At 27.1% G+C, this 27909-nt stretch overlaps 1 protein-coding gene across 1 annotated transcript in view; it reads left to right on the top strand.

Annotated features, from left to right (window-relative positions):
• Window positions 1–1106: 1106 nt before the first annotated feature.
• LOC114131547 (uncharacterized) overlaps window positions 1107–27909 on the top strand; it is an 80404-nt gene continuing 53601 nt past the window's right edge. Inside the window, exons 1-2 of the mRNA XM_050199965.1 lie at window positions 1107–1296; window positions 9915–10099. Of these exons, the coding sequence (XP_050055922.1) occupies window positions 1224–1296; window positions 9915–10099 (258 nt within the window). The 5' untranslated portion in view covers window positions 1107–1223. The remainder of the gene's footprint in view (window positions 1297–9914; window positions 10100–27909) is intronic.

Here is a 27909-nt window from a genome sequence, read left to right as displayed (position 1 = left end):
AGTACTTGTCAACAAACTAGACATGAAATATTGTTTTCTGCAAACACTAGGTAGCTCAAACCTGTGGTAGTGAAGTTGATTTTCGATGTCTATAGCTAAAATTAGTATATAACAAGGTAAGTATCGCGTTATTGTTTTTATTTGAAATAATGCTGATGAAAACACATATTATAGTGTATAGTCTGTTTTGTAAATTCTACAGTTTGCATTGAATTCAATATCATTTTCTTTCTAATACGGAATACTATATGTTATTATTTAGAAAAAGATAATATGTAATAAAACCAAGATGAAATCTGTGGCGTTAAAAGCGTGGTTTTCAAAGTCCATATCGGAAAATGTGATAAATACAAAACATTATACTGTTTATTTGTTTATACCAAAGCATTTTGACATTAACATAAAATTCGCTTGACAATTAGTGCAAAGAAAAGAGTTTGTAACGTACACCGGGTACCTCCTATTAGTCCCAATCGAATAATACACTGTTTTAAATGTATAATATTATACCTAAGCGTGCATTTATTTCGGATGAGACATATCGCGTATACTTACGTTATATAATTATATAATACGATGTGCTATAGCTTACCGTCGGAAATAAGAAACCGATATTATATTACTGTTACAAACTACGCTATAATGTAGTCGTAATCGCAACGAGCAGACGTCCCGAGTGAACTCGATACGTCTTGTAACGTAGGAATTCAGCTTGGAAACAAGATTGCGCTTGGTATATTATCACGATTTATACATCGACGCAAACGTGTTATCGACTCGATTGCTTTAAGCGTGTAGCGTTAAAACCGTATAATATTTAAAAATCGAATGTAATAATAAAGAAAACGACAAAAGACCTAAAACTGTGTATATACGAATAATACACATAAAAGGTACGTAGAATGAGATTGCGATACGCGTGTAATAATGAAATACATAAATATCATAATTCATAATATATATATATATTATCGCACTAAGCGTTACGTCGTATGCGTATTGTATAGTAGTGAGTATAGTGACTTATATGGATGTCGCAAAACAATGAGCGTAGTGTGTATGCGGTATGGGCACGCAGAACAGTTACTACACCGAATGTGAACGGAAACGACGTTCTTATTTCGATCGATTTTGTCTTTACTCGTGTTCATACAGCGGATAATTTTTGCATGGGAAATTCTTTACCGATCAAATGAAAACAAATATAATTATAATAATATGACATGTTCTCGCTGCAGAAGTGGTTGTCTCCGCGCGTGGATTTCCAATGTTCACACAATCGCACTGGAACCTACGGTGAGAACGAAATTTCACGGCACATAATATTATTATGTAGATATTATTGTTAATACGCGTTATTCGCACATCTAAACAAGACAAATTCAGAATAACGAAATTCAATAAAAATATAAGTTAATTATTTACATACAACATTTGTATATTATCATTATTTCTCAGAAACAAGTGTAAAAAAAAAAAAAACCAGAAAAATTATAATACTTATGATTTCTCAATGTTAATAATGTGCACTTGTTTACAAAATTCACTTTATAGGTATACAACAAAAATATATATTTACACGTTTAGAACCATAATTATATTAATACATTATGGATTTGAAGTACAAAATAAAACAGAGGAGAAGAAGGTACCGCTATGTCAAATGGGTACTATTATGGTAGTGTTAAGTTTGAATTCAATGACCTATGATTGTATTTATAAAAAATAATTTTGAGTCTGTCAGCCTATAAATTAAGTATTAACTAAGTGCATTTCATCATATTATGTTTTTTTTTTGTTATACCTTATAATTCATTTTACTTTTAGTATACAGCAGGTAACAGATTGGTATAATGTTTTATAAAAGTATTACATTTATTATATTATTTGTATTTATATAATATTATATCAACCAAATGTAATAACATACTTATTTCTGCAAGTACTATAAAATTGTAAAAATAGATTCATAGTATAAACAGATAATAATATATTAAAAGCAATCAAAAATGTCATTATGTATAGTAAAATTCATAAAATATATAACAGTACACGAATACATAACAATTTAAGCCCCTGTGATTAATGTTTATGATTTATAAAAAATAATTAACATCTTTATTCATCATTAAAATACTTAATTTTGTGTAAGATTAAAACTCTTCAAATTTTCAAAAATTATTTTATATTTTTTAAAATTTTAAAATTATAGTATGGAATAGTAATGAGGAACCTTAGCTATAAAAATTGAAGATTTTATATATTATTTATTACAAAATATTTATAGTTTGTTATTATAATAACGTTGTCAAATTTTATAAATATATAAACTTCAAATGCATATAAAATATGTTCTATACTTGTATATTATTTATGTTTTAAATAATTTTATACAGATATAAGAACAATTTATTTTAAATATTGTGTTAAAATTTCAAAAATGTCCACTCAATGAATGCATTTTAATTGATATTAATTATATAGAAAAAAATAAAATTAAAATTATTACAATTGTTCATTCATTTAAGTAGCTTAAAAAGGAAGGAATAGAAAATGATGTTATAAAAATTTGTTTAAAATTGTAAGTATGTATATTGTATAGTTATTTGTTTTCAAGTTAAGTGAGTTAAGTTAAGATAAGTTTTCTCAAAAAATCGGAATTATGTAAAAATCCCGTTTTGTCATATTTTTTTGATGATTATTTTGAAAAATACTAGGATCTTTTCTTTGAAGTAAAGACTAGATCTAATTTTCTTTTCCTAGAACTGAGAATACGATAAAATCGACATGGTGCCAATTAATATTTTATGTTTGTTATATTTTTCACAGAAGAAGTTGGATTATGTTATTTTGGTGTAACATAATATTTATTTATTTTAAGCGTTTTTTATATTTTTCTTTAAACTGCGCAATATTTATTATTATGATAATTATTATATTCTATATATTATGGCCACTTATCAAATATTACAACAAACAATATTACTAGGTATCTTTCTTTTTGATATCGTCCTTGGTTTTCAATTAAAGTTTATTATTGAAATTATAGGTAGTTACATTTATAAAAATTTCTATAATTGATTGAGAAAAAAAAGATTAGAGTAAGTAGAGTAAGTAATAACTAATCAGTAATCTTTGTATAATCTATTGAAACATTTGATTAAAAAAATAAAAGCAAATATTTATTCACTTACACAGTATAATGTATTGTATAATTAAAATACGTTTTCAGTTATATATATATAATATGTTAGCTCATTTATATAAAAATAATAAAGCTAAATAAATTACTTATTTAATACTTTAGAAAAAATCGTTAATTATGTAACCTTTATCTACTTAAGCATTATCTACATATTCCATATCCTAATCGGTCTAATCCACTTGATAAGTAGAATAATATTAATTGAATTGACACAAATTTGTGTAAAATATAATAGGTACTCAGTAGTACTCTTGAGACACATATTATATGAATCACTGTATTAAACGTTATTACAGATATACTGACAAATTATATAAATTATATTATATTGTATATTATCGTTATTATAGTTTGTAAAAACGTTTCAATTATTTTAGAATAAATATTCTAGACTTGCAGCCCTTAAAGCCTTCTTTAGCCCCCCCCCCCAACATTATTTGGAAGGTCGAATTTTGTGAATCCGTCATTTTCAACTATAAATTTAGTAAAGTCTAAATCAAGAAACGGTATTCGCGATTTGTCTTTAGAATTGTGCATCAAATTAACCACCACAGAGTGTTCAATAAATAATGCCAATCATCACATACATTTTTTTTCTACTATTATAATATTATAATAATAATATATTATTATATTTTATTATATTATATTATTATTATTTTTATTATATTTTATATTTATTTAACAATTTGAAGACATTACAATACAATTATTTAAAAAATATATATTATTAGTTTTAATTCTTTTTAAATTACCTTAATTTTGAACGAATTTTTAATTAATATTCAGATAGAAAAGTGGAGTAAAGTAGCATAGAGATCCACTTCCTCTAGTCATCGAAACTTGTAAATATATTTATAAATAGTTAATTACTAGTTTGAATTAACATTTTTAAATAATTATACATAAAAATTATCATTAAAATATTTTACTTAAGCGTGTATTGAAAATGCATTAGAAATAGTATGCTGTACTCAACAAAGTAAAAAATTAAAAAATAATAATGATAACAATTAGTAAAATTATATACATTTTTTTAAATTTTGTTTTCTAAATTTTGTATGAACATCAAATTATTTTTTAAAAAATAACCTTTCATTGGAAGGTTTTGTTTCGATGATTTTCAAAAACATTCGATTCCACTATATGCAGTTCTGTAGCTTATAATATTCTTATATATCTAAGTTAGTTAGATATCATCCAATAGCCAGTACCTACATAGTTCAATATTAATAATGGACATAAAGTCTGAATTAACCAAATATTCGGATTTTCAATCAATTTCTCTTACAGATTTGAAAAGTCATCCGGATTTACAATTTGGTTTTTATCATTGGACTAATGTTTATTTTTAATTATAATTGTTAAATAAATTTATTTGAATAAAAATTTAAAACAGTTACATATGTATACAATTGAATTATATTAACTACAGTGCTTGTCTTAGTTATCAAAGCACAAAGTTAATAAGTTATTGAATTATTATTGTATTTATTTAGTATGTAACTTAAAGTAATGTCTAACAATATAAATATCTCTAAAATTTTGATTATTATAAAACGAATTCATTACATGTATATAATATTAGCTTTATAATGTAACAAATAAAAATACTAACAATGATATTATTTTGCGTAATGAACCGTGCAATTAGGTAGGTAATATGTATATAATTTATAGAGTTTTTCTCAATTGTCATATTATTATATCAAAGTTCACGTCGCGATAACAATTTGAAATGCGTACATTTAAAATACGTAAACTCAATTAACTTATCTTTACTTTTTGAAGATAAGTTAAATTTATACTACAGATTGCAGTACAATATATGAATTATAGAACAACATTTGTATACTAACCTATTCTATTGAATTTATCAAATAAAAATTATCGCCAGGTATCGGAAATAATTATGTAAAACATTACCATAGAAATAGTATTTCTTTGCATCAGAACATTTAACATTAATCTATATTAATATTAAATATATTATTTTTTATAATGTGTTATGATATTTAAAAAAAATATGTGATCTACTCGTAGATTATTTATTTTGTGAAATCGTTAATTTAAATATTATTATATCTTCATTAAAAATCCCAAATTAATTTTTTGTAGATTGATAATACCGATAGTAATCGTAAATAGACACATCTAATACATCTTCAACTATTTTTTTCTTGTCAGACAATTTCCTCTTCATCAACTGGTCCACGTTTGAAATGTAAAAACACAATATTTCTCATATCATCTGTTGTGGTGTAATATTTTTTTTTTATTTAATAAATATCTATTATTATTATCATTTAGTAAGGTAGAAAACAAAGGTTTGTATACCTTTATTTCAACAATTGAGCTACATCAATCGCAAAAAAAAAAACATTACTACATATAGTAAAAAATTCACATAAATAAATCATAAACTAAAAAAAATATAATCGAAATCATTAAATATATTTCTTTGATAACTGACAATTGGACATCAACAGCAATAATTAATTCATATTTAGCATTTACTGTTAAATATAAGTTAATAGATGATAAGATGATAGATGATAGTTGGAAATTCTGTAGACTTAAACAATTTAATAATGCTACACACATGTGGTGAAACTATCTAATGATCAATACATTTACTCAAGTTGTTGTGCTACAATTTTGCAGTACTTAATTACTTAATTACGTAAAACTAGCAGTAAAAAAATGTTTAGACTTAAGTACATAGTGTTTAACATAAAACCATAGTTAAAAATCATTGCTGATTTTCGATAAGACAATTTAAAATATATATATAATGATTTAGAAAATTATTTAGTTGAAAAAAATATGTCATCTAGTACAAAGGTGCTCAACGTGTTAATTTCTATTTTATATATGCTAGAACAATTGTTGAACTTCGTTATGATTATGTCTGATCAAACACATTTTAATAGTAAAATCTCAAATGATTTATAATTAGTCGAAGAAGAGAAGACTTGAAAAAAATATTAATTCTCCGTTTTTTATTACTTTATTGAAATCGTTAAAAACAGCAATAGCAGTTTTGTGTATAGATTTAAGTATTACTTTATCAATTAATGGTTAGCTGATTAAAAATTATAAATATTTTTAATATTAAAAAACATTGATTGTATTAAAAGTATCATTTTTGTTTGTATTTGTTTTCAAGCTTTATCAATTATAAAAAGTTTTATTGTAAAACATTTAAAATTGAACAATCTTGACTGCAGATTTTCAAAGGTTTTCAAAGAGACAGTTATTCACGAATTATTAACTCATTTTTTTTCTATTAAAATTGATAGCAACAATAAATTAATATTACTGAAATAGGTATCATATTTGATTATAGATATACAAATATACCATTTGAATCTGTTGTAAATGTGGGGAACAGAATAAAGATAATATGGTACATTCAATTTTTTTTTTAATAGAAATACTTTATAGATATACCAAAACGAAAAACACGGTACTTGATAAATTATTCGAAGAATAACCAAATAATTATTGTTTAGCATTATTTAGTAATATTAAGACAATTTGTCATATTATGTTATATTTATATAATGACATTTTTGATAAGTATATAGTATGGATATTGAATTTTATTTGAGTAAAATTATTTCCAAAACAATACATTTACGTATATTTATTGTTATTTATGTATATCACTTTAAAATGTTGTTACATTATTTGATTTTTTTTTTTTTTTTTTCAGTTTCGTAATAATTAATATTTATAAATTAAAAATCGTTTGTCAATTCTAATAAAACAATTCAAATAAGAAATTGTTATTATTGCCTAACGAAAATCAACACTGGTAGTCGAAATACGTTGAAAATAAGAAATATATTTTAATTATTATGAAGATGTTAAATTTAATAGAATAAATATTTCTCATTATACCTATGTCAAAGTTGAGTCGAATAATCCAAATTATTCGGATAAAAAGTGAAATCCGTATTTGTAAAATCCAAATTTTCCATCTTTAATTAATACGAGTATATTAGTGAATCTATCATTCTGGTAGCTTTTTGTCTGTTGGCTTTGGTCTCCATGAACACACGAAATTTGCGATTTGTGAGCATTATGCCCTAAATTAGCTAAATACCCTTTTTACAAAGAATAATATTACTCTAGTTAATTTAAATAATAAACGGTATCTCTACATCGTATCGTTAAGAGGTTGAAGGTAGTAACATTTTCGTATTTCTCCTTCCATATATATTCACTAGAGTTCTAACAAACCAAAGTAGCCACAATAACATATCGAATACTACCAACTAGGCTTCAATTTTCAGCATTATTTAATTATAAATAATTATTGCTATAAAAATTCAATATTATAATTAATTTATTAATAATTAATCAAATTAATTTCCTATAATATTATTTTCATGAGTGTTAATTCCTCCTAGGCCATGAGTGAATTCTCCCAATGCGTACATTTAATAAAATGTGCATCAAGTTCCACCAACAAAATCAATTTACTTGAAAATAATTATCATTTCGGAGAAATCAAATTTCGAAAATTGTAAAATATATTATACTATCTATTTTGATAGCTTTACACATCACTCCTCCTATGTATATTATGATTTCAAAATTGTGCAAACATTTTAGTCGTATCATTATGTTTCATGTAAGGTTGAGTTAAGTTTTTACCCCTTCCCCCACCCCAAAACGCCACACACACACAAGATTTTATTTTCTATAAATAAAATTAGAAAATTATATTAAAATTCTAAGTATTAATTTGCAAAATGTCGGTACTATTTTGAAAGCTTTTCTTTAAAATATTAAAGTGGTGTTGAACTGCTATTATATGTATCTACTTTTAGCATAGTTATAATTATTAAACATTACACATTATTATTTATTATGTACCTATTTATGTATTTTATATATTTTATTTAAAAAGTGAATTTGAAAATAAGCACTTAAAATTTTGTTTTGTCTTCGTTCTGAATAATCGATACTTATAATACAACCAAGAAGTTACTAACCCTTTTACCCACACATTATATTTATTGCATACTACTTGCGTTCAAAATTATAATTAGTAACTATAAATTGAGATAATACTAAACATATTCAGAAAATATCATAGGGAATTTGCATCGTTACAGAGTTCTAATTATTAATCCTAGTTCCGTCGGGCGTCAGTCGTTTCCGCCAAGAAACTTGATTATAGGTTCCGCAAAATCTATTTCTACCCACCTGTCTTAATTATAATTCATTTAGAGTTACCCAGGGGCCACCACAAGGAGACTGTTCTTATAGACCCCCCAAAAATTGCTTGACTTAATTTTCGGATTCATAATTTTGAATTTTAATTGAATTAAGGTTATTATAGTTAAATAAATTTGTATGTATAAATAACGTAAAAATGACTGCCAGTTCCGTCACTAAAAATATCGATACAATAGTTTGATAATCAGGGTAATAATATAAATAATAATTTTTAATTTTTACTACTATAATTTTATTAAAATGAAATCTTTATTTAAAAAAATGTTTGTTCGTCATATACACCATAGTTACAATCATATAACGTGATCATTGACACCAAAACTTCAAAATAATAATTGTAACCTGCATGATATAAATTGCTTACGGTTAAGATTTAAAATAATTAATTACGTCACGCGTATTATAATACAATATACAACTACGTATCGTATTGTACTCTTATTGACTTTTTGATGTCGTACGATCAATAACAAATAACTCTATATTATTATAGTCAATGTCCCTCACCCCTTCACACGGGATAAAATCCTTAACACTTTATTATAATACAACTACATAACACCACCGATATAAATCGTTAAAAAATAAGAAAACGTTTTGCATGCTCACCGTCATAACACAATACGACGAATGATAATAACGTTATAATAATAATATGAAACGCGTATTACTATATAGCCAACAATAAATTACGTTCGAGACCGATTTCGGCGTAAGACGGATGGGACTCTATGCGAGTACGTCCTAATAACGACGCAACACAGCACGTCCTGTCCTGCCACTATCTACCTATATATGACACTCGTACACCGGCGGGGGGGTGCTCGTGCCGGGTTCGTATGTGGATCGTCGAGTCGGAGCTTTTGTGCGCTCGCGTAGGTGTTTTACACGGTGTTTTAATATTATTATTATTATTGTACGTCGCACACAAAAAGCGAAGAGAGAAATCCACTCGAAGGCGGGTCCCGGAACGCCGGAGAGGGCGTATTTATGTCGTCTGCCGGCGGCGCGCGCGGTAAAAGACGCCGTCGTCGTCCGCGGTTTTCGCGGGACACGCTTGGGCGGACGACGAAGCGGTGGCGGGTGAGCGCGAAAGACGATGGTCGCGTCGACGGGCGGGTGGAGGAGGGGGGCGTCGTCGAATAATTTGCGTCCGACCGACGGCGGCGGCGGCGGCGGCGGAGGTTGCGGCGGCACATGTTTTCGTCGAGCAGTTCAGTCGGCTCCGGAACGCGACCGCGTGGCCACGTGTTCTGCTGCTCGTCCCGTTCCTGCCGCCGCGTACCGCTCGTCCGACCGCCGTACACGACTTAACGCGCGCGACTCGACGATTGCGATCATCTGCTGCTGCTGCTGCGGCGTCACGCCAATAATCGTTATTAATACTCGCTCGCACATTGCCGAGATATACCGAGCGCGGATTACATTTTTTTATTTTTTTTTTTCGAAAACAAAGGCCCGACTACCGGCTGGACGACTGTTTTTGAAAAGTCTTCGTCGTCGCGAGTCCGTGAAAAGTCGGGTACCCAACACGATTTCTCAGACATGGACTTCCAGAGCGCCATGGAGACGTTCGCCGAAGCGTGGGTGGTCGCCAGTGCCAAAGGCACGTTCACTTATCCGCCGATCAACGGATTCCAGGTCAGTTTTCTTATATTACATTTTCTCCGGTCGTGTATATCACCTATATACTAATATTATACTTCCGCAATATTACAATATTGTTGATTTTTTTATTTTTTGTGTACTTACTACTCGATTCGCATCCTCGGAGCATTGCGAAATTGTTCTTATTTTAAAATAGGTATTTACTTATACGGCGGTGATATTATATTATTAAACACAACCCAGGCGTGCCGCGACAACGTTATAATATAGTTTTACGAGGGGTTTTACGAAATTGAAATCGAATTCGATATACTTGATAAAATTATAACTATCGGTACAGCATTAACCACGACGCGAAAAACTAAATATGATAATTATTGTAGGTACCTACCTATATCTCAAAAGTGCGCGTACCGCTTACGTTATAGTACACCGGTAAAAAATACGTTCATTACTCATTCCGTGCACGCAAAGTTTAAGAAAAACATTTTGTTTCAAAATTTTACATTCGTGCGTAATACGAATGATAAATCACCGTTTTCATGCTAATCGTAAATTTTTTCAACTAGTGTCCTAAACTTGAATTTACAACGTTTTAAAATCATAAAAAAGTGTGTGAATTATTAAATTACTTTCCATATGCATGTGCATAATATTAATATTTAATATATATTTTTTTATTTTAAGTTATATTTACACTAAATATTTCATAATAGGACTTCTATACTGTATTAGAATAATATATTATAGGTAAATGATTTATTATAAAGATTTTTTTTTTGTAAATGTTTAGGTTTAATTGCATTTGATAAGTCAGTTATTTTTGTTTGAATAAATTAGAGTTAGATAATTTACATATTATGCAAAGATAAAAATATAAAGTTCTTACAATTAATAAAGGTTAATTAATTCAAAATTTATCATTGTAAAAAAACAATAATACAACCTTTTTGATGAAATCGTTAGAATTTATAACACTACAATTAATATTTTAACAATACATAGTAGTTTGAATATACATCTATCACTATAGCTACGGTAATCAACGAAATACTGTTTTCGAGGTTTTTTAAGAAAAAAATAACTACCATCTATCATCTTTAAGTCAATAAACTTTATCTTTACGTAAATAAAAATAAATATGATTCATTAATAAATTATAGACATTTATTAGTGATTCGAATTAATGTTAAGACATTAATTATTATTACAATAATATTTAATGTTGTCCAAAATATTTTTCTCACTTAATTTGAAATAATTACAAAGAAAAATTATTTTGAATCTGAAACACTATGTAAACTTTTTATTACAACGATAGAAAGGTTATAATATGTATTATTTTATTTATAATTACTTAGATATAAGTTGTTCAAATTATGTAAAAAAAAAATAATGTTTTCAAAAAGTTAATAGTTTTTGAATTGATAATGGTACTTAACTTTAAAATAATTATCCGTCAAAGTATTATATTAGTTAGAGCTAAGTATAAATACCATGAATTTTATCCAGAATCCATCAACTAGTGGTTTAAAAGTTTTTTTCTCGAAATACAGCCTCTGTGTGTAAAAATATAATATTTTCACTTCGAAAAACGTGCACGTTATGCACATATATTTTAAAAGTTAAGTTAATCTGTCGTAAGTGTAAATGTAACTCGGTTGTAATTGTGAGAGAAAAATGAGAAGTAGGGTAGGAATAACCACCTGCCAACACTCGAGACGGCTATATTCGCTCTATTTATTTAATTTATTTTCACCCGTTAAACGTCTCTATTTTGTGTCTTCTTTATAAAAACGCGAGCACTTGAACGGCAGCCATAAAAAGCTTTTAAATGGTAAAAAATAGATCAACTGGTTGTGCTTTTCGAGTGCTTTTTACCAAATTATTTTTGTTGTATAAAAAACAAGAGTCCGTTATAACAGCTAACCAATCGACTTATAATATAATATTATTTTCTCTTCACAAAGTACGTTGTTTTACTAAATCGAGTTACTATACACTATCGTCGTATGGGTAATAAGCCAAAATGAGTAACATCGTATATATAAATACTTTTTTTATTGGTTTTTAACATTTTATGATATGCGAACATTATGTTTGTATATTGTACATATTATATTAGTATAACATTCAACACAAGTCCGTAATGTTAAATATTATCGCATAAAATAATACTCAATTCCGTAGTGTTTAAGATTATACATTTATAACATACGATTTAGAATCATGATGTTTAAAATTAACTTAATTTTATATAAAGACGAACTAGGGATGAGAAAACAATAAATTCTATTCTAAAAATATAATAAATTAATAGTTTAAAAAATGTACATACAAATGTTTGGAAAAATATGTACAAATACGTATAATTAGTAAGTAAATCTAAAATATTTCCTATTTGTTTTTAATTTCTTAATATTTCATATGTAAAATATGTAAGTAATTATGGCTGTGTTTCGTTTTATGAAGACTAAAAGATACCTATAAGTGAAATATCATGAATAACAATACATTAGTTCAGTTTTAAATTATAAATAAAAAAATAAATCAGTCTTAATTGATTATTATTGAAATCCTCTTCATCGTGATAATTATTGGTTAACTTACAGTTGCATGCTGTGTATTTACGATAATACTACGATGTACATGAAAACGAAATAAGCTACTGTATACCTAGTTACTACAGATTATCGTATCAATTGATTTAATAAGTTTAATAATAAATTATGTTATAGTTGTTCATGGTTTATTATTGAATCAATTTACTTTATCGCGACCGAAGAAATTGTTTTGACGCATTTACAAACATAAAGTGGGCATGGAAAGTACATTAGAATAATAATTTGAATGATAGGGCATTGAAGTGTTGTACTATAATAATAATAATAATTATAATATGCGCTGTATCTTAATCCGTTTTATTTGAATACGGCGCAATGCCAAATCACATAAAAATTTTAACTATATAATATGCATTTTTGATATTTATTAGATGTGATTACGCGAAGCGCAGTGTACGCTTTTATGCAACACATTGCACATTAACTATAATCAAACTTGAAATATATTATGTTTAAACAATAAATATGAAAAAAAATAAACAATAATCACTTCTATAAATTTTTCGGAAAACGACTGTTTAGGTTAGATTAAAATAGTGCAGTGATATGATTTTTCCGCACTGTGTACAACAACAATATACCTACTTTAAAAATAATGAATAACATCGGCTATGAGAAAGCATTATATTACTAGACGAAGTCCGATGCCATTGAAGCCTTTAAATCATAATATATTCCGAAATATTTATTATTAAAAATACTGTGGTATTGTACACCACGGGCGTGTATGTCATTACATGTAAAATGACATTTGCACGATGTACAAGGTACTCGCCACTCGGGACATCGCAGATTTTGGCGAATAACGTATTCAAAACCATCTCTCAGCTTATATCACCGACCAAAATCACATTTCACCACCGCCACTGTCACTTCATCCGTCTGGATACGATAGAACCCATTCCTCTCCGGTAACCGATATTGTTCACAATACATAGGTACACGCACGTAGATAACACACAACATACAGCTGTAACACTATAATATAATAATATAGGTATACTGTCTGACATTAAATAATATACATGAAAATTTGTGCCAACAGATGATATGTACACAGAAATATTAATACATATACGTGTGTATGTATGTACTCGTATATATACTAATATGCATTCGTCGGTATATATAGACACGACCCGTTTCTGTTGATAATTCGATGGGGTCGGCGGTAAAGGGTCGACGTTGACCATCACACCGCATAGGATTACCTCAGAGGTTCCGAAATTATTGTGCACGATCCGCTACAGATTAGGATGCTGCCATCACCACAATATACTATGAGTATACATTGTATATTGGTACTATCTATGTATAATAATTCCCTCGGTCTAGCTTTTAACCACACTATGATATAATATAGTAATATACTTACGTGTAAATACAATTGCTATGATATTATCCTGACTGATATATTACGTATGTATACACGCGTATTTGCATATTGTAAACTGGACGCATCGTGTCTTTCGTACGTATTGGATAACGTGAGCGAAAACACAGTGGTTCGCTCTGTACAACAGTATAATACATACACTTCAGAAATAGATAATTGTGGCCATCGACCACCAAGAAACGTCTAAGGCTTATATTTTTTATATACATATATTTTTTTTTATTGTTGTAATCGGCCAGTTACCACTAATAATATTATATTATGAAAGTTTGGATTTCTGAAAACGTCACCATGGGGGGTGGGAAATCCACCTATAGGGTGACAGCGTTTATTATTTATCCACCCTCCTCACTGGGTTAAAGAAACTTACTGTAGGAATACTAAGTTTATTATGTTCGGGTCGCACAAAGTATAGTGAAGTATAATCCGTTTAAAAGGGGTTATGCGTGTGTACACTAAGAGGTGTCGTATTTTGATTTCTAGAGGTGTTTTTAAGAAGGCTTTATTATACTTGAATTTAAGATCCTAAAGATTTCGCATATACCGCTGAGAAAACGTTTTCAGATTAATTTATTATAAGCGTATAGCAAGCGGGTCACAAGAAATACTATAATATAAAAATACTGTAACTTTAAAAATATTACAATTTTATTTATACATTCATTTACTACATCGCAATTTCTTAATTTTTTTTTTTTTTAATAATTTCACAGTAAAATCTACTAGAAATAATTAACTTTAAAAATTATATAAATATATATATATATATACACGAACTAGGTATATATTATGTAATATTAAATATGGATGAGATTTCAATAAACTTTATCAGAAACTGTATTTAATTTATTTTTAACAGCTATAATAGTATAATATAATGTAATACATCAACATATACTCAACTGTTCAACTGTATTGATCTGAAAAAATTGTAAACGTAGCTTATTACGTGGTTATGCTTCGAATAATATGTGTATGCAAGAATGTCGCTTTTTACGCAAGTATATGAATATCAAAAACCTTCTCTCCCGATCTATAAACTTATGGCCTTATAATTTATTTTAATCGTTCGTGTATTTTATTTTCTATTTTGATTTAGATGTACGAGAATAATAATAATTTTCAAATAGATTATATAAATACGTATATTCGTATACAATCTTGATATAAAAGCCACGAATATGTTATACGTCGTATTAAAAAACTGTAAATCACACGCTATAAAAACTATTAATACTCAAATAAAATTCAAAATGTATGTAAAAAGCTTATTTTATCTCGATTGATTCTTAAATTCCTATTAATTCCTAGATAGGTTATTGATTCGTCATACCACTACTGCTTGAAATAATAATATCAGGCTTAATAATTGAATGTATTTAAATCGGCAACCGATCGATGTACAAAATAATTAGGTACAGTATTTACGATTAATACTTATGACTTTAGTATGGTATATATTTTATTGTACAAAATATAGTGCCACTTAGGATATTTTTTTTGATAGTTAACCAATTTCCGATGACTTATTGTTTCTGAATCGCATGCGCTTGTGTGTATTATTTTTGACTGTTTGTATAACTTGAACAAAATAAATAAAGAGAACATTTTTAATCTCTCTGAGATAATGATTTTTTTCAACGCAATATACATTATATTATAATATGTAATATGTATACATAGGAAATAGGTTATTTGACCGAAGAAGTACATCCGTTTAATGTTCAATAATATTCAATAATAATAATAAATTAATCTACAATTTTATAATACTTAACTATGCTTTACATATTATTATAATCAGGTCACATGATAAAAGAAAATTGAGCTTTTTAACCATTAAACAATTATGTAATATGTATAGGACTATAGGCGTGTTCATTATTGATTATGTCTAAGTAATAACAAAAGTAAATTCGTATAGAATAATACACTATTTTGGTGATCATTCCAAGTATGTATAGTGTTTTAAAGAAGCGAAAACCTCGATAAAGCTGAATCATTCATGTTTTTTGTAGGTTTTCACTATATTTATTCTCTCATTCTAACTGATTCAAAAATCAAATATTTGAGTATGCTGAAAATCAATTCATATACAAACGTAAATTTCTTTTTATATTGGTATTTTATACTTTTGTTGCACTCACACATTAAGTTTTTTCTCCATTCAATAATAATATAATGTTAATAGGTTAAGCTATAACAAAATTTATTTTGTTAAAAAAATTCTTAAGCGAAAACGCATATACTTGATGCTAAAAATAGAATCAAATTATATTAAATACAATTTTGGATGTCCATATGCAGTAGATATATTATATAACATACACCCAGCTATAGCAGTATATTAGAGAGTACCTATAAATTAATTAGAGTTTTAAAAAAATCCTGTTATCGGCATCGAACGAATAGAAAATATACGTCGTGTAAAATATTAAAATGTTATGCTTAATGAGTACATTGAACTCCCTAACTTTTGGAATAATTTCCAATAGAATTTTAGGTTATCGATGCATACGGGTAAGTAAAATATTAAACGATATCCGTCAAAAGATTGCCTTTTATCAAAATATAAAAATAATAAAATTGAGCGAATTTATCGTTTTCAAGACGATGCATTATTAGGTACTATACTATAATATTATATTATTATAAACTACGGCTGCAAACGAATTATCGGACGACAATACATAATATTATAACGACGATCTATTTCTTTGGGTGTCGAGATTTGTATTTATAATTTTGGTAGCTATATTATTTTTTCTTCCTTCTTTCGATTTATTGTAATTCCACTTTGTACAGTTCCGGATGACGTCTTGCGAAAACCGCAATGTTCTCACGCATTATGACACCTGTATATTTAATATAAATACTTAGGCTACCCTCTCATCGAAAGCACTACTCCACCGGCATTATAATTGTCGTGTGTCTTAATGATGACAATGGTTTAACTTTTCGGTTGGACGGTTTTTCACGCCGGATGCCTGCAGCAGTGCACTCGAATAAGTGCCAATTTTCACGAAACATTTTACACGTCTAATGCGATTATTGAAATCAACTGTGTTTGTATTCCGTTTATTATTATTTATTATATTTGTTTCTTTAATAACAATGACGTTTTGATTTTTTTCCTCTCTCGGGTTTCGTCACCGTCATTGTTCTCTCACATCGCACACACGCTCACCGCGATCTTATTTTAACACAGTATATTATTTCCATGCGAGTATGTTGTATAATAATACTTACAAGGAGAAGAAAAAACAAAAACTAATAATAATAATAGAATCGCGCGTGTCAACTTATATACCTATATTTACTTATATATAATATATATATATATACACGTATATACTATATATATTTATATATACAGTTTCTTTTTTGGACTCTGTGGTTGGTAGCGAGGGGGAGGAAATATGGTAAAACGTCATAAATTTCTCTTAAACTAGATAAGAATTTTCTTCCGGCGAACTTTCGCGCGCCATACATAAATCAAAGTTTATACGAACAATAATAAAATGTCTTTGTGATTACGAATTCACGGACTGCGTGCGGTCGATGAGTAAAAGATAAACTCGTCACCAGTCCCTGAATAACCCTCCTCATACATAATATTTGTATTCTATTTTAGTACGTTTTTTTCATGCGATTGACCCCCGAGAAGTATAGTTTATCAACGTGTTTTATTATTTTAACAAGAAATATGATTTACGTATGAATATAATATTAAACTAGGAACAAGGATCATGCAATACAGATGAGTAGTTTGCTTCAAAATAAACGATGACTTTGACTTCGAGTTTGCTCTCACAGAATGCATATATTATTGTAAATCAGTTTTCGGTTTTGTTGCTGAGCTTAACTTAACATATTCATGTAGTAACTACTGTAAGAAAAGATAAATACATTTAAATGAACTTCAATAATGTTCAGCCATTGCACCAAGTATAAAATATTATTTGTACTTATTACCTACTCTGTTAAAGAAACAAGTAGCACCTGCGTATAATAACACATTCGATTTTTATTAGCAAAGAAAAAAAAGATATTTTTAACAATATATATATAAATTTAATTTTATTGTAGTTTGTATGTAGTCATTACGTATATACAATATAAAATAATATATTATTTATAACTGAAAATATATTTTGTGTATACTTTATCGAATATATAATATATTTATGGCGAATACTGTACTTAACATCTATTTTTTGTTATTTGGTTCAATGAAATATATACTAATATTATATACTATTTTTCTTATATGTTTTAAATGATTGTTGTAAATCCAAACTAGTTTCATATAATATTGAGTTGGATTAAATGTTACTAATCGTTAATATTAAATATAAGTCGATGTACAATGTTTGTTCAATTGGTTAGCTATATAATGATGACGCATACCCAAAAATTGATTAAAGCTGCTCTCAAACAAACGGCTTACGCCAACCACATTTCAAAAAATAGTCTAATTACGCTCTGTATACATTTATCGTACATCTGGCGGTACGTTTAGAAAACACAAAACACATTACGAAATTCTCGGTGTTACGTATGGATATATATATATTATATTATTTTATAATATATAATTACAGACGCATTTTGCTTAGGGAACAAACTCCACTGAACATCCACTACATAAATTGACTATTTGTATAAGATTCTTTATATATTATCGGTGGAAATTCATTATAGTAAACTGTTGTAACAATTCAATTACACGAAGAATTATGATCAAAAAAAAATATATATATGTATAAGTCCATTTTTATGAAAGCCTATAGTTATTAGAGATACGTATGTATTATCATACAGAGCGTACGAGATGACATACAAAGCTGTGGAATGCTGAGCACTGTAAACACACGTATTTCATTACTATCAGTCATCCAGAATGTCAATAAGGTATTATATCTTACACCGTGAGATAAGATTCTTATGTCGTACTTTAAAAAATATATATACAATCGTATAAGACGCCAATCTACTTCTTGCAAATCATTACATCTAGTGGTCAGCGGTATTCGCACATTTAAATATATTAAAATAATATATTATATTCGTGATGACGTAGGTACGTATAACATAAATATTCCGCCATTTTATGACAATATATATTTTGTTATGTAATTAGGTGCACATTTATATAATACAATAACGTATGCAATATACCTACATAGACATTTTTTAGTATTGTGTGCTGGATAAAGCGAAAACGAAAATTAGATAATAGTGATAGATGTTTCTGCTTATTTGTGAAAAGAATTTAAATAAGTGCGTGGACGTATTATAGTACCAACCAGTATTATAGTACGCGGGTGGCATAAACCCAGTACTTAATCGGAACTAAATAACAACACCGTGACATTGTAAAAATGGAAAAAAGGTGTCAACGTTTTTCCGATACCATTGTGTTGTATATTGCACCCGTTCTTCGGTGTATACGTATACACGTTATATATACGTATCAACAGATATTTATTCTACAGGACGACACTAATAAATAAAATACAATTTACGGTATTCGATTATTCCGTTTCAAAATCGCCTCTCCTTGGTTGGCTGATTCGGATCGGTCCACCATGATCTGCTATAAAGAAGAGAAATAATACCTTATAACGAGCGCAGCGAAAAAAAAATTGACTGCGAATAGAAAGAAGACGACGAATAATAATAATAATAATAATATAATAAATACATATATATATAAGAATAAAATGAGAAAACGACCAGATAATAATGGCAACGGATGAAAAATACCGTCACACGATCGGTGTACAATGACAAATTAGTTGGGATTTTTTTTTCTACGCTATTCCATCGCCATCGTCTTTTCCGCGGAGGCGGCGATTATTCGCGGTGTTTTGTGATGCTATATATTTGATAAATATATATTCCGGGACGTGTACATACTTTTAATATTTTTTATTATTCGAAACGGAACAAATATGGTTTCTTGGAGAGGCTAACAAACCGACAATGAACCGTAATCGCCGATGTTGATACACTGCAAGTACCCAACAATATAATAATATAATGTATTAACTACTTATATTATAAGCATAACACTGTTATACATATTTATATACCTATATGGATAAATTGTAACTTTTTTTTCATTATTTTAGTGATACATTAAACACCGTGAGAATCGCCAAAGATTTTTTTTTTATAAGAATAAATAATACAAATATGAAGTATATTGCATATTTACACCTCCATGCGTAGTAAAAAAAATATTCTAAAATATATTCATGTACTTAATTATTGCATATAGTATACATATTTGCAATATAAATTTATATCAAGGGTTAAATTATCGATAATCGATAAATGACTAATTACTGTATATACTTCGCTAGGCATATTTTCAAGATTCTTAAATCAGAATTGGCCGAAGGAGAGCCACTTTAAATTTAATCATAAATAATTAAATTCTATTTTTAATAATGAATTGAGTGTTACCTAAATCACTATACATTTTAAAAATCGTAATCATTTTAATAAATGTATAAATAGAGGTGTTATTTTGACATCGAGCTATTTTCTGTTTGAACGTTAAGTAGGTATATACAGTATTTTTAACAATAATATAAATCAATATTTATAACTATTATAATGTTATGTTTAAAAAAGTGCATTGCGCATTGCGTTTTGTAATTGTGCTGTCCAGTTATATTGTATATGTAGCATATGACGTGTATCTATATTATTTACAAATAGACACATTTTTAGAACGTTTTTCATTGTTAATGTTTGGCATTTAGAAACTGTAACGATTAAAGGAACGTCGCAGTATCGTATTGAACAATAATAATAAGCGGAATATCTCCGAATTTAATATCATATTCTCTGTAATATCATATCCAGTAAAAAGACTTATCCCGTGAAGCCTCTTATTTAGTAAAATACTTTGTCCTGTGAAGTATGTTATGCCATATACACATTAAAGAAACGTCGCAGTATCGTATAAAAGAGTAACAGATATTTAAAATGGTATTGAATAATAGTGATCTGTATTCCATTAGTTTAAATGTAGTAATAATATATTTTATGTATTATGCACTTATTTTGTTATGTATTCTTAAAAAAATTCCTAACAAAAAAATTCGATGGTCATACTTACGTGTTTATTTAAGAATAAATTATCGATCAACCAGTTTTAAACTTTTAGAATTAGATTAATTATATAAACATATAATATATTATATTATTAGAATAATTTATACACGTGTAACTGTGTTGAATTAAATATATAATAACTGTAGCAATAATTTTAATGGAAAATAATCTATAGACCTCATTTTAATTAAAAACCAGAATTATATTTAATTATAACGTAGTTTTCTTATTGAATAGGTAATAAAGACTTATAATTCAATAATAAGCTAAACTGATTGATAATTTTATTATAATGTATTACACATTATACTTATCTGTCATATTTATTTTATATCAAGTTTTCTTCTTAAACAACAAGTAGGTATGTACTTATAGACTATTGAATATGAATTTCAAAGAAAAGTGCAATTTTTTGTAGGGTTTTTGTGGGATGCTCTAAGACATAAATCTAAGTATATTTAAGTTATATTTAGTTACCTAACGGATATTAGTGATAAAAAAAGAATATATTGTTTTTTTTATTTAAGTATAATATTATATTGTGGTTTAATGTTATTTTTTAGAGCATTTGTTACATTTTTAAATTAACATTTTTTAACAATTATTAGGTCAGTTTAATAACTAAATCCTGTTCTTACACATCTTCAAAAATTATTTTGTTGTATTATTAACAAATAATGACGTCATAGAATATATTTTCTTTATTACCTATACTGTTTTAATTTGTAAAACGTGTAAGGATTTTAACTAATTTAGATCAAATAATTAGGTAAAATGATTTTTCATAAAAATAGTATGAGTGACTAATATTTTAATGTACGATTACATTAAATTATACATTCAGTTTTATAAAAAAGTGACGCAACAAGTTTAGTAGGTACCTAAATAAAATATACAACACCATAACTACTATTTTTGAAAAAAAAGTATAAAATATACGCATTTTTTGTAGATATTGTCGAAGTTGATTTTCACACTGTATAATGTTATGTAATATAAAAATATGTATATTATACCTACTATGAATATTTCACGGAAGAATTTATCAATGATTCTTTAATTAAACAACATTCATTATTTTAAAATCTATTAACGTTTTTTAAAAAAAAGTTTTCACATAACTTTTAGTTAAAATAAATCAAATTTTTTTTTTAAATATTAAAATTTTTATAGGTATTTTATGTTTTTGAATGATAACATATATTTTTATTTTATGTTCTGAATCAGAATATTTTTTGTAGTTTTTCGATACTTACATAAAAATCAAAATTCGTTTAATCAAAATAGTTGTTTTTGAGTTATTAGTATTTAAATCTTAGGTAAGCACTGAGTAGAGTATAATATCAACATATTGCAGGGTATTCCTGGTATTCTCTCTTCGCTCACTTAAACTTTAAATACTTTAAAAATTTTAAGTTATAACACGTATAACTCATAAACTTCTCGTCCAAATTTTGATTTTTATGTATCAAATCAATTCAAAAATATTCTGCTTCAGAATATAAAATTAAAAATATAATATGATATCATTCAAAAAAGTAAAGTCTGATAAAAGAATCGCCCTGTATAAAATTAGTAAAAAGTCTGAGAACATTATTATTTCTATTTAGCTTATAATTCTCAGATTAACACGTTTGTTAGTTTAATAGGTCAAAGTTTAATCAATTAATCATGTACATGTGTTTAAAATTATGAGTATTTGTATTAAATAAAACATTATACTATACCTATAATAACGAATGAACGAAGATATATATGCCAATAATACACTCGTTTGATAAAATTAAATATCATTCTTTATCATTTTAAATAGGTACTTGTTAAAATATATCCGATAAACATTTATTTAAGATAAATCGCAGTTAAATCAGCATGTTAGATTAATGAATGTAGTATTGTATATATCATGAATATAAATTTAATTATTTGATTTCGTATGAAACACGCGCAAACGATATATTAAGTTTAAAATTGGAGTTGCAATTAATTAATTAATAATTAACCATTAATTAATTACGAATTAAAAATATAATTTATAATGATGAATGAAGTGTCTTAATCCTCTCGAAATTACTAACGATATATAATAATATCCTAAATTATTCTAATAAACAGTACACGTAATAGTCATACATTACGTTCATATCTATATTATATTATATTATTATTCGATAATATTACCGATGATCACTTTTATTAAGTATTTTTGTTTGATAGTTTAATTTCAAGTATTGATTCTAAAAAATAAATTTGTTTTTTATCAGTTAACATGAAAATAAAGAGCAAAACTTGTACGCAGGTATACAGTCGTACAATAATATTTTAGATGAATTGATGTATTATTAAAGTTGTCAAACATACACGTGGTCGTATCAAAAATATCGTATAAAAATTACACCGTGAGACCACAATATTATACGACGATATATTGTGTATGGTAGAATATCATTTTGTAAATAATAAACGTATTATAAATTAACGCGTGTGTAATGTGTATATATACATTATACGTATATATAACCATATTATATTGTATTATATTATATAGGTACTATATATAGACACCCGGACGGTATTTGATCATAAAACGTTTTCGGATTCGATGGTAACGACGGCGGTGCTCCATTTTATGATGTGCGATTGGCATTTATATATAAAAAAATATATATACATCATGTACCTATGACTGTGTGTAGATACACTTATACTAACTATATCAATTATTCGCCTGTTGCTACTGTTGCAGCGACGTCCCGTTACACCGTCCGAATACAATAGGAAGAAGACCTAATATATCTATATATATAAATAATAAACTCGAAAGAACCGAAGACGTAAAAACCATGGCCGATTGCTGTTTGTATATAAATCCTTTTCCGAAGAAAAAAATAAAAAAAATATAGTATCTCAACCTATCAGCAAAACGATAACTGCGGGCCGGCGGAAGATATAGCTGGTACATTATATTATTATTATTACTATTATTATTATCATTATACGCATTACCTCTATTATGTACGTGTAATAATATGGTCCGACACAAAAGCGTCCTCAATTGTACGCCTATTTAGCCATGGGATTCGCGTTTTGGAACTATTGGACGGACGGAAGGTGCAGAAAAAAAAATTATCCTCCAATGTCCGATACAGATAAACAATGGATACCATTTTCACCGAATCGGCGATCTGCGAAAAACGTGAAAAAAAAACGAAATAAAGAAATAATAATACCGAAATATCTGACACTATACCTATATATACGAGTGCCGTACCTATATAATATAATAAACTAAATTCGTGGAGTTCGCGTAACGGAATGTGCTGGAAAAAATATCTGGTACACCATCCAGAATGTATTTATCTATTTATCTATATATATATAACAATATGTAAGTGTGTGTGCGTATGGTGTAGGTGCAACGTCTATGACAATTTGATTATAGCAAAGACGTGTATGCCTACAATGTAAGTATGCTTATTAGATTCTCTGCGAAACCAAATCGTGTGTCGTACGAACGTCACGTCCGTAGGTTGTCATCCGCGGTGCACCGATGCCACGCGATTCGATATGGATATTTTGGCGTCAATCCAAAACGAAAAAAAAAAAACTAATAAAAACAAATTTAATGCTAAATTGTTGTTCGGTAACTATAAACAACAAATTAAACCTACAATTTTCAATATGCGTGAATTTCGATTTGCGCATACGTCATATTACATAGAGTACGCACGCAGTTAATATTTAATTTAATAAGATGTCGTGTGACGTTATGAGGACAATACCGATTTAGAACCGAATATTTTATAAAGAGATTTTTACTGTTTAAACGAGTTTTATTTTTTTGGAGGGAGTTTCAACAGATTCAATACTTAGAATTAACATATTTTGTATTTCGTTCACTTGTTGTCAAAAATGACTGTAATTTACACGATATCGGTTTGAATAAACTTAAATAAAGTACATATATTACATAATTTGTTAAAGTATATTACCTATATTTTTAAATGTATTATAAATACATACTAATACATAATATATAATTTTACATTCTACAGTTTCTTAAGTTTCTTAAGTTAAGCCTAATAATATACCGGTCAAATCTGTATACTAACCAAAATACCTTATTTTTTTAAGAATTCAAAACTTAATTTAAAGCATTTTCATTATCTTATATCTTATACGTGTGATTTACAAGTTATGAATAAAATACTTATAACACGTTAATATAATATGAAAGTTATCCAACTAATTCAAAATCATACTGTTGATTTAAAAAATAAAACAATTAAATAGATTATGAAATTAAATGAATTTAACGTTGCAAAATCTAACTCTCCACTCGAGTTAATGAAAAAAATAACAATTAAATAAGTTAAATTTTATTTTACTTTGGTTTTAAAACAATTAATGTGTTTTTAATGTTAAACCAAGTGGTTTTTTTTTTAATATAATATTTTATTATTATTATTATCATTGTAATAGTTTACACAATAATATAACGTTTATGTAAAATACATTTTTACAATTAAGTACCTATATTATTGTAGGTACTTTATATTATGCAGGTCGTTTAGAATTATTATTATTATTATTATTTTTATATATATAATTTATCATGTTTTAATTTATACAGACGGATATTTTATATTATATTATGAAGTATAGTTATAGTATATGTACCTATAGTTAATTTATTATAATTTATGACTAGTTATGATAAGTTAAAAAAAAAAAAAAATTAAATACACCAAGTATATAGATTATTTCATAAAATATGAGTTCATCATTTTAATCTAACATAAAAAGTCATTGAAATGAAAAAATACTCTGATTTCGTGAAATTAGTAGTAATAAATACCTAATATTATTTAATACGTTTAAATCTTTTCAATGTGTACTAATTTAGTTTTTTCTAAATTCAAACAACATCTTAATAGTCTCTTTATTGGAATTATAAGAGATAAACTACTCGTATAATAAATTATCTTTGAACATAGGTTATACCAAATTTCATTTTTGGTTTGTGGTTCGTGGTTTTTAAAAGATACTGCTTATCAGTTTCGGGTTTAGTGCCTTTTTGATCACAATAATTAAGTATTATAACAAAATAAAAAATTCCCATAGAGTTGAGCGGATCGCACTTTCTATATCTGTTAGGCGATTTAGAAGCGCTATAGAGAAGCAGAATCAAAAAAAACAATATCAAATTGCTGTAATTGAATAATTAAACGAAACCACAGGGGAGGAGAGAGCAGCTGTAGCAGTTATCGTTTCGCTATCATAGTTTTATAATATTATTATACGCGTGGGCGAATATTAAAGAAGAAGAAGAAGAATACAAATATAATAATATTTTATTTTATCAACGTCCGCTGCAACATGCGACCGGTTGTGTCGAATCATTGTGAATTGTGATGGACTTGCATCTATATGTATATATAACGGTAGCGATCAGGCGAGACAATGACAACTGAGATGACATTAAAACATTAAAAAGAATACAAATTGTAGGTATAGCGTTATACATTATAACTCTAGGGATTGAATGTTCATGTATTCGTTTTTTTTTTTTTTTTTTTTTTAATTGCTCGTTATGATTATGTTTTCCAAGCTACATATATATATTTTTAAGAATCTACATATAGTATTTTAAAAATGAACTTCTTGTACGTAAATTACGAGATTTATAAATGTTTTAAAGACCAAATGCCTAAATAACAAACCTATCTAGACATCTTCATAACATACTAAAATTTATCAAACACTGCGCACTGGCTTATACAAAATCATTTAATCATTATTACTTATTTATACTTTTAGTTTACTGTTAACTTTTGAGAAAAAAATTATAATTTATATACTTATGGAATTATTATTATAATACACAATATATATAGCATTCTAACCGCAGTCAATGACCTTTACAGTCGAGGTCTTATATTTATAATAATAAAAATAAAAATAAATTGTTACTTTTTTTTATATTTTAGATCATTTTGACATATTTTAGAGAAAAAAAATCGTCCGTATTTTCCTATATGTATAATATATATAATATATATAATATATATATATATATATATATATATATATATACCTATATTATATGTGTGGTTTTTTTCTATTTTTGTTCTAAAAAATGTAGATTAGTTTTAAAACAACACGAGTATTGGATTTATCTCTCAGCGATCGGCTCATAACATGATAGATTACCTACAACTGATGTACAATTTGTTGATGCAATATGGGGTTTATCAAATAGGCAATTATAATTCTATAGTATTAACAAAAATAAAAATTTATACTATTGTTCGATTACACTTTTAGACAATTTTAGGTCAATCAGCGCCTTAGTTATTATACTTATTTGCTTGATGAAAATAACGAACCAGATAAAGTCTTGGATTTCATCGGGTGACATGAGTAGGTACATAGTATAATATCTGTGGCATATACTATAATAGAAGATAACAATATGTTGCAATATCGTTACGTGCCTATAGAATAATTGAAGAGACAGGAACGTCTTTGTTTGTACCTATCTGCACCTATCGCAATAATGGTACATCTTAGTAACAATATTATAACAATATGATCTTCAACCATGTAATCTACGTGCGAATAATATTAGTGATATTATGATTGTTAAACATGTGACAAAATCCATGTGTCTATTGCTACGTCTATATTAT

This window comes from Aphis gossypii, chromosome 2, assembly GCF_020184175.1.
Source record: "Aphis gossypii isolate Hap1 chromosome 2, ASM2018417v2, whole genome shotgun sequence".
Taxonomy (NCBI): Eukaryota; Metazoa; Arthropoda; class Insecta; order Hemiptera; family Aphididae; genus Aphis; species Aphis gossypii.
This window is presented reverse-complemented; position numbering and strand designations above follow the sequence as displayed.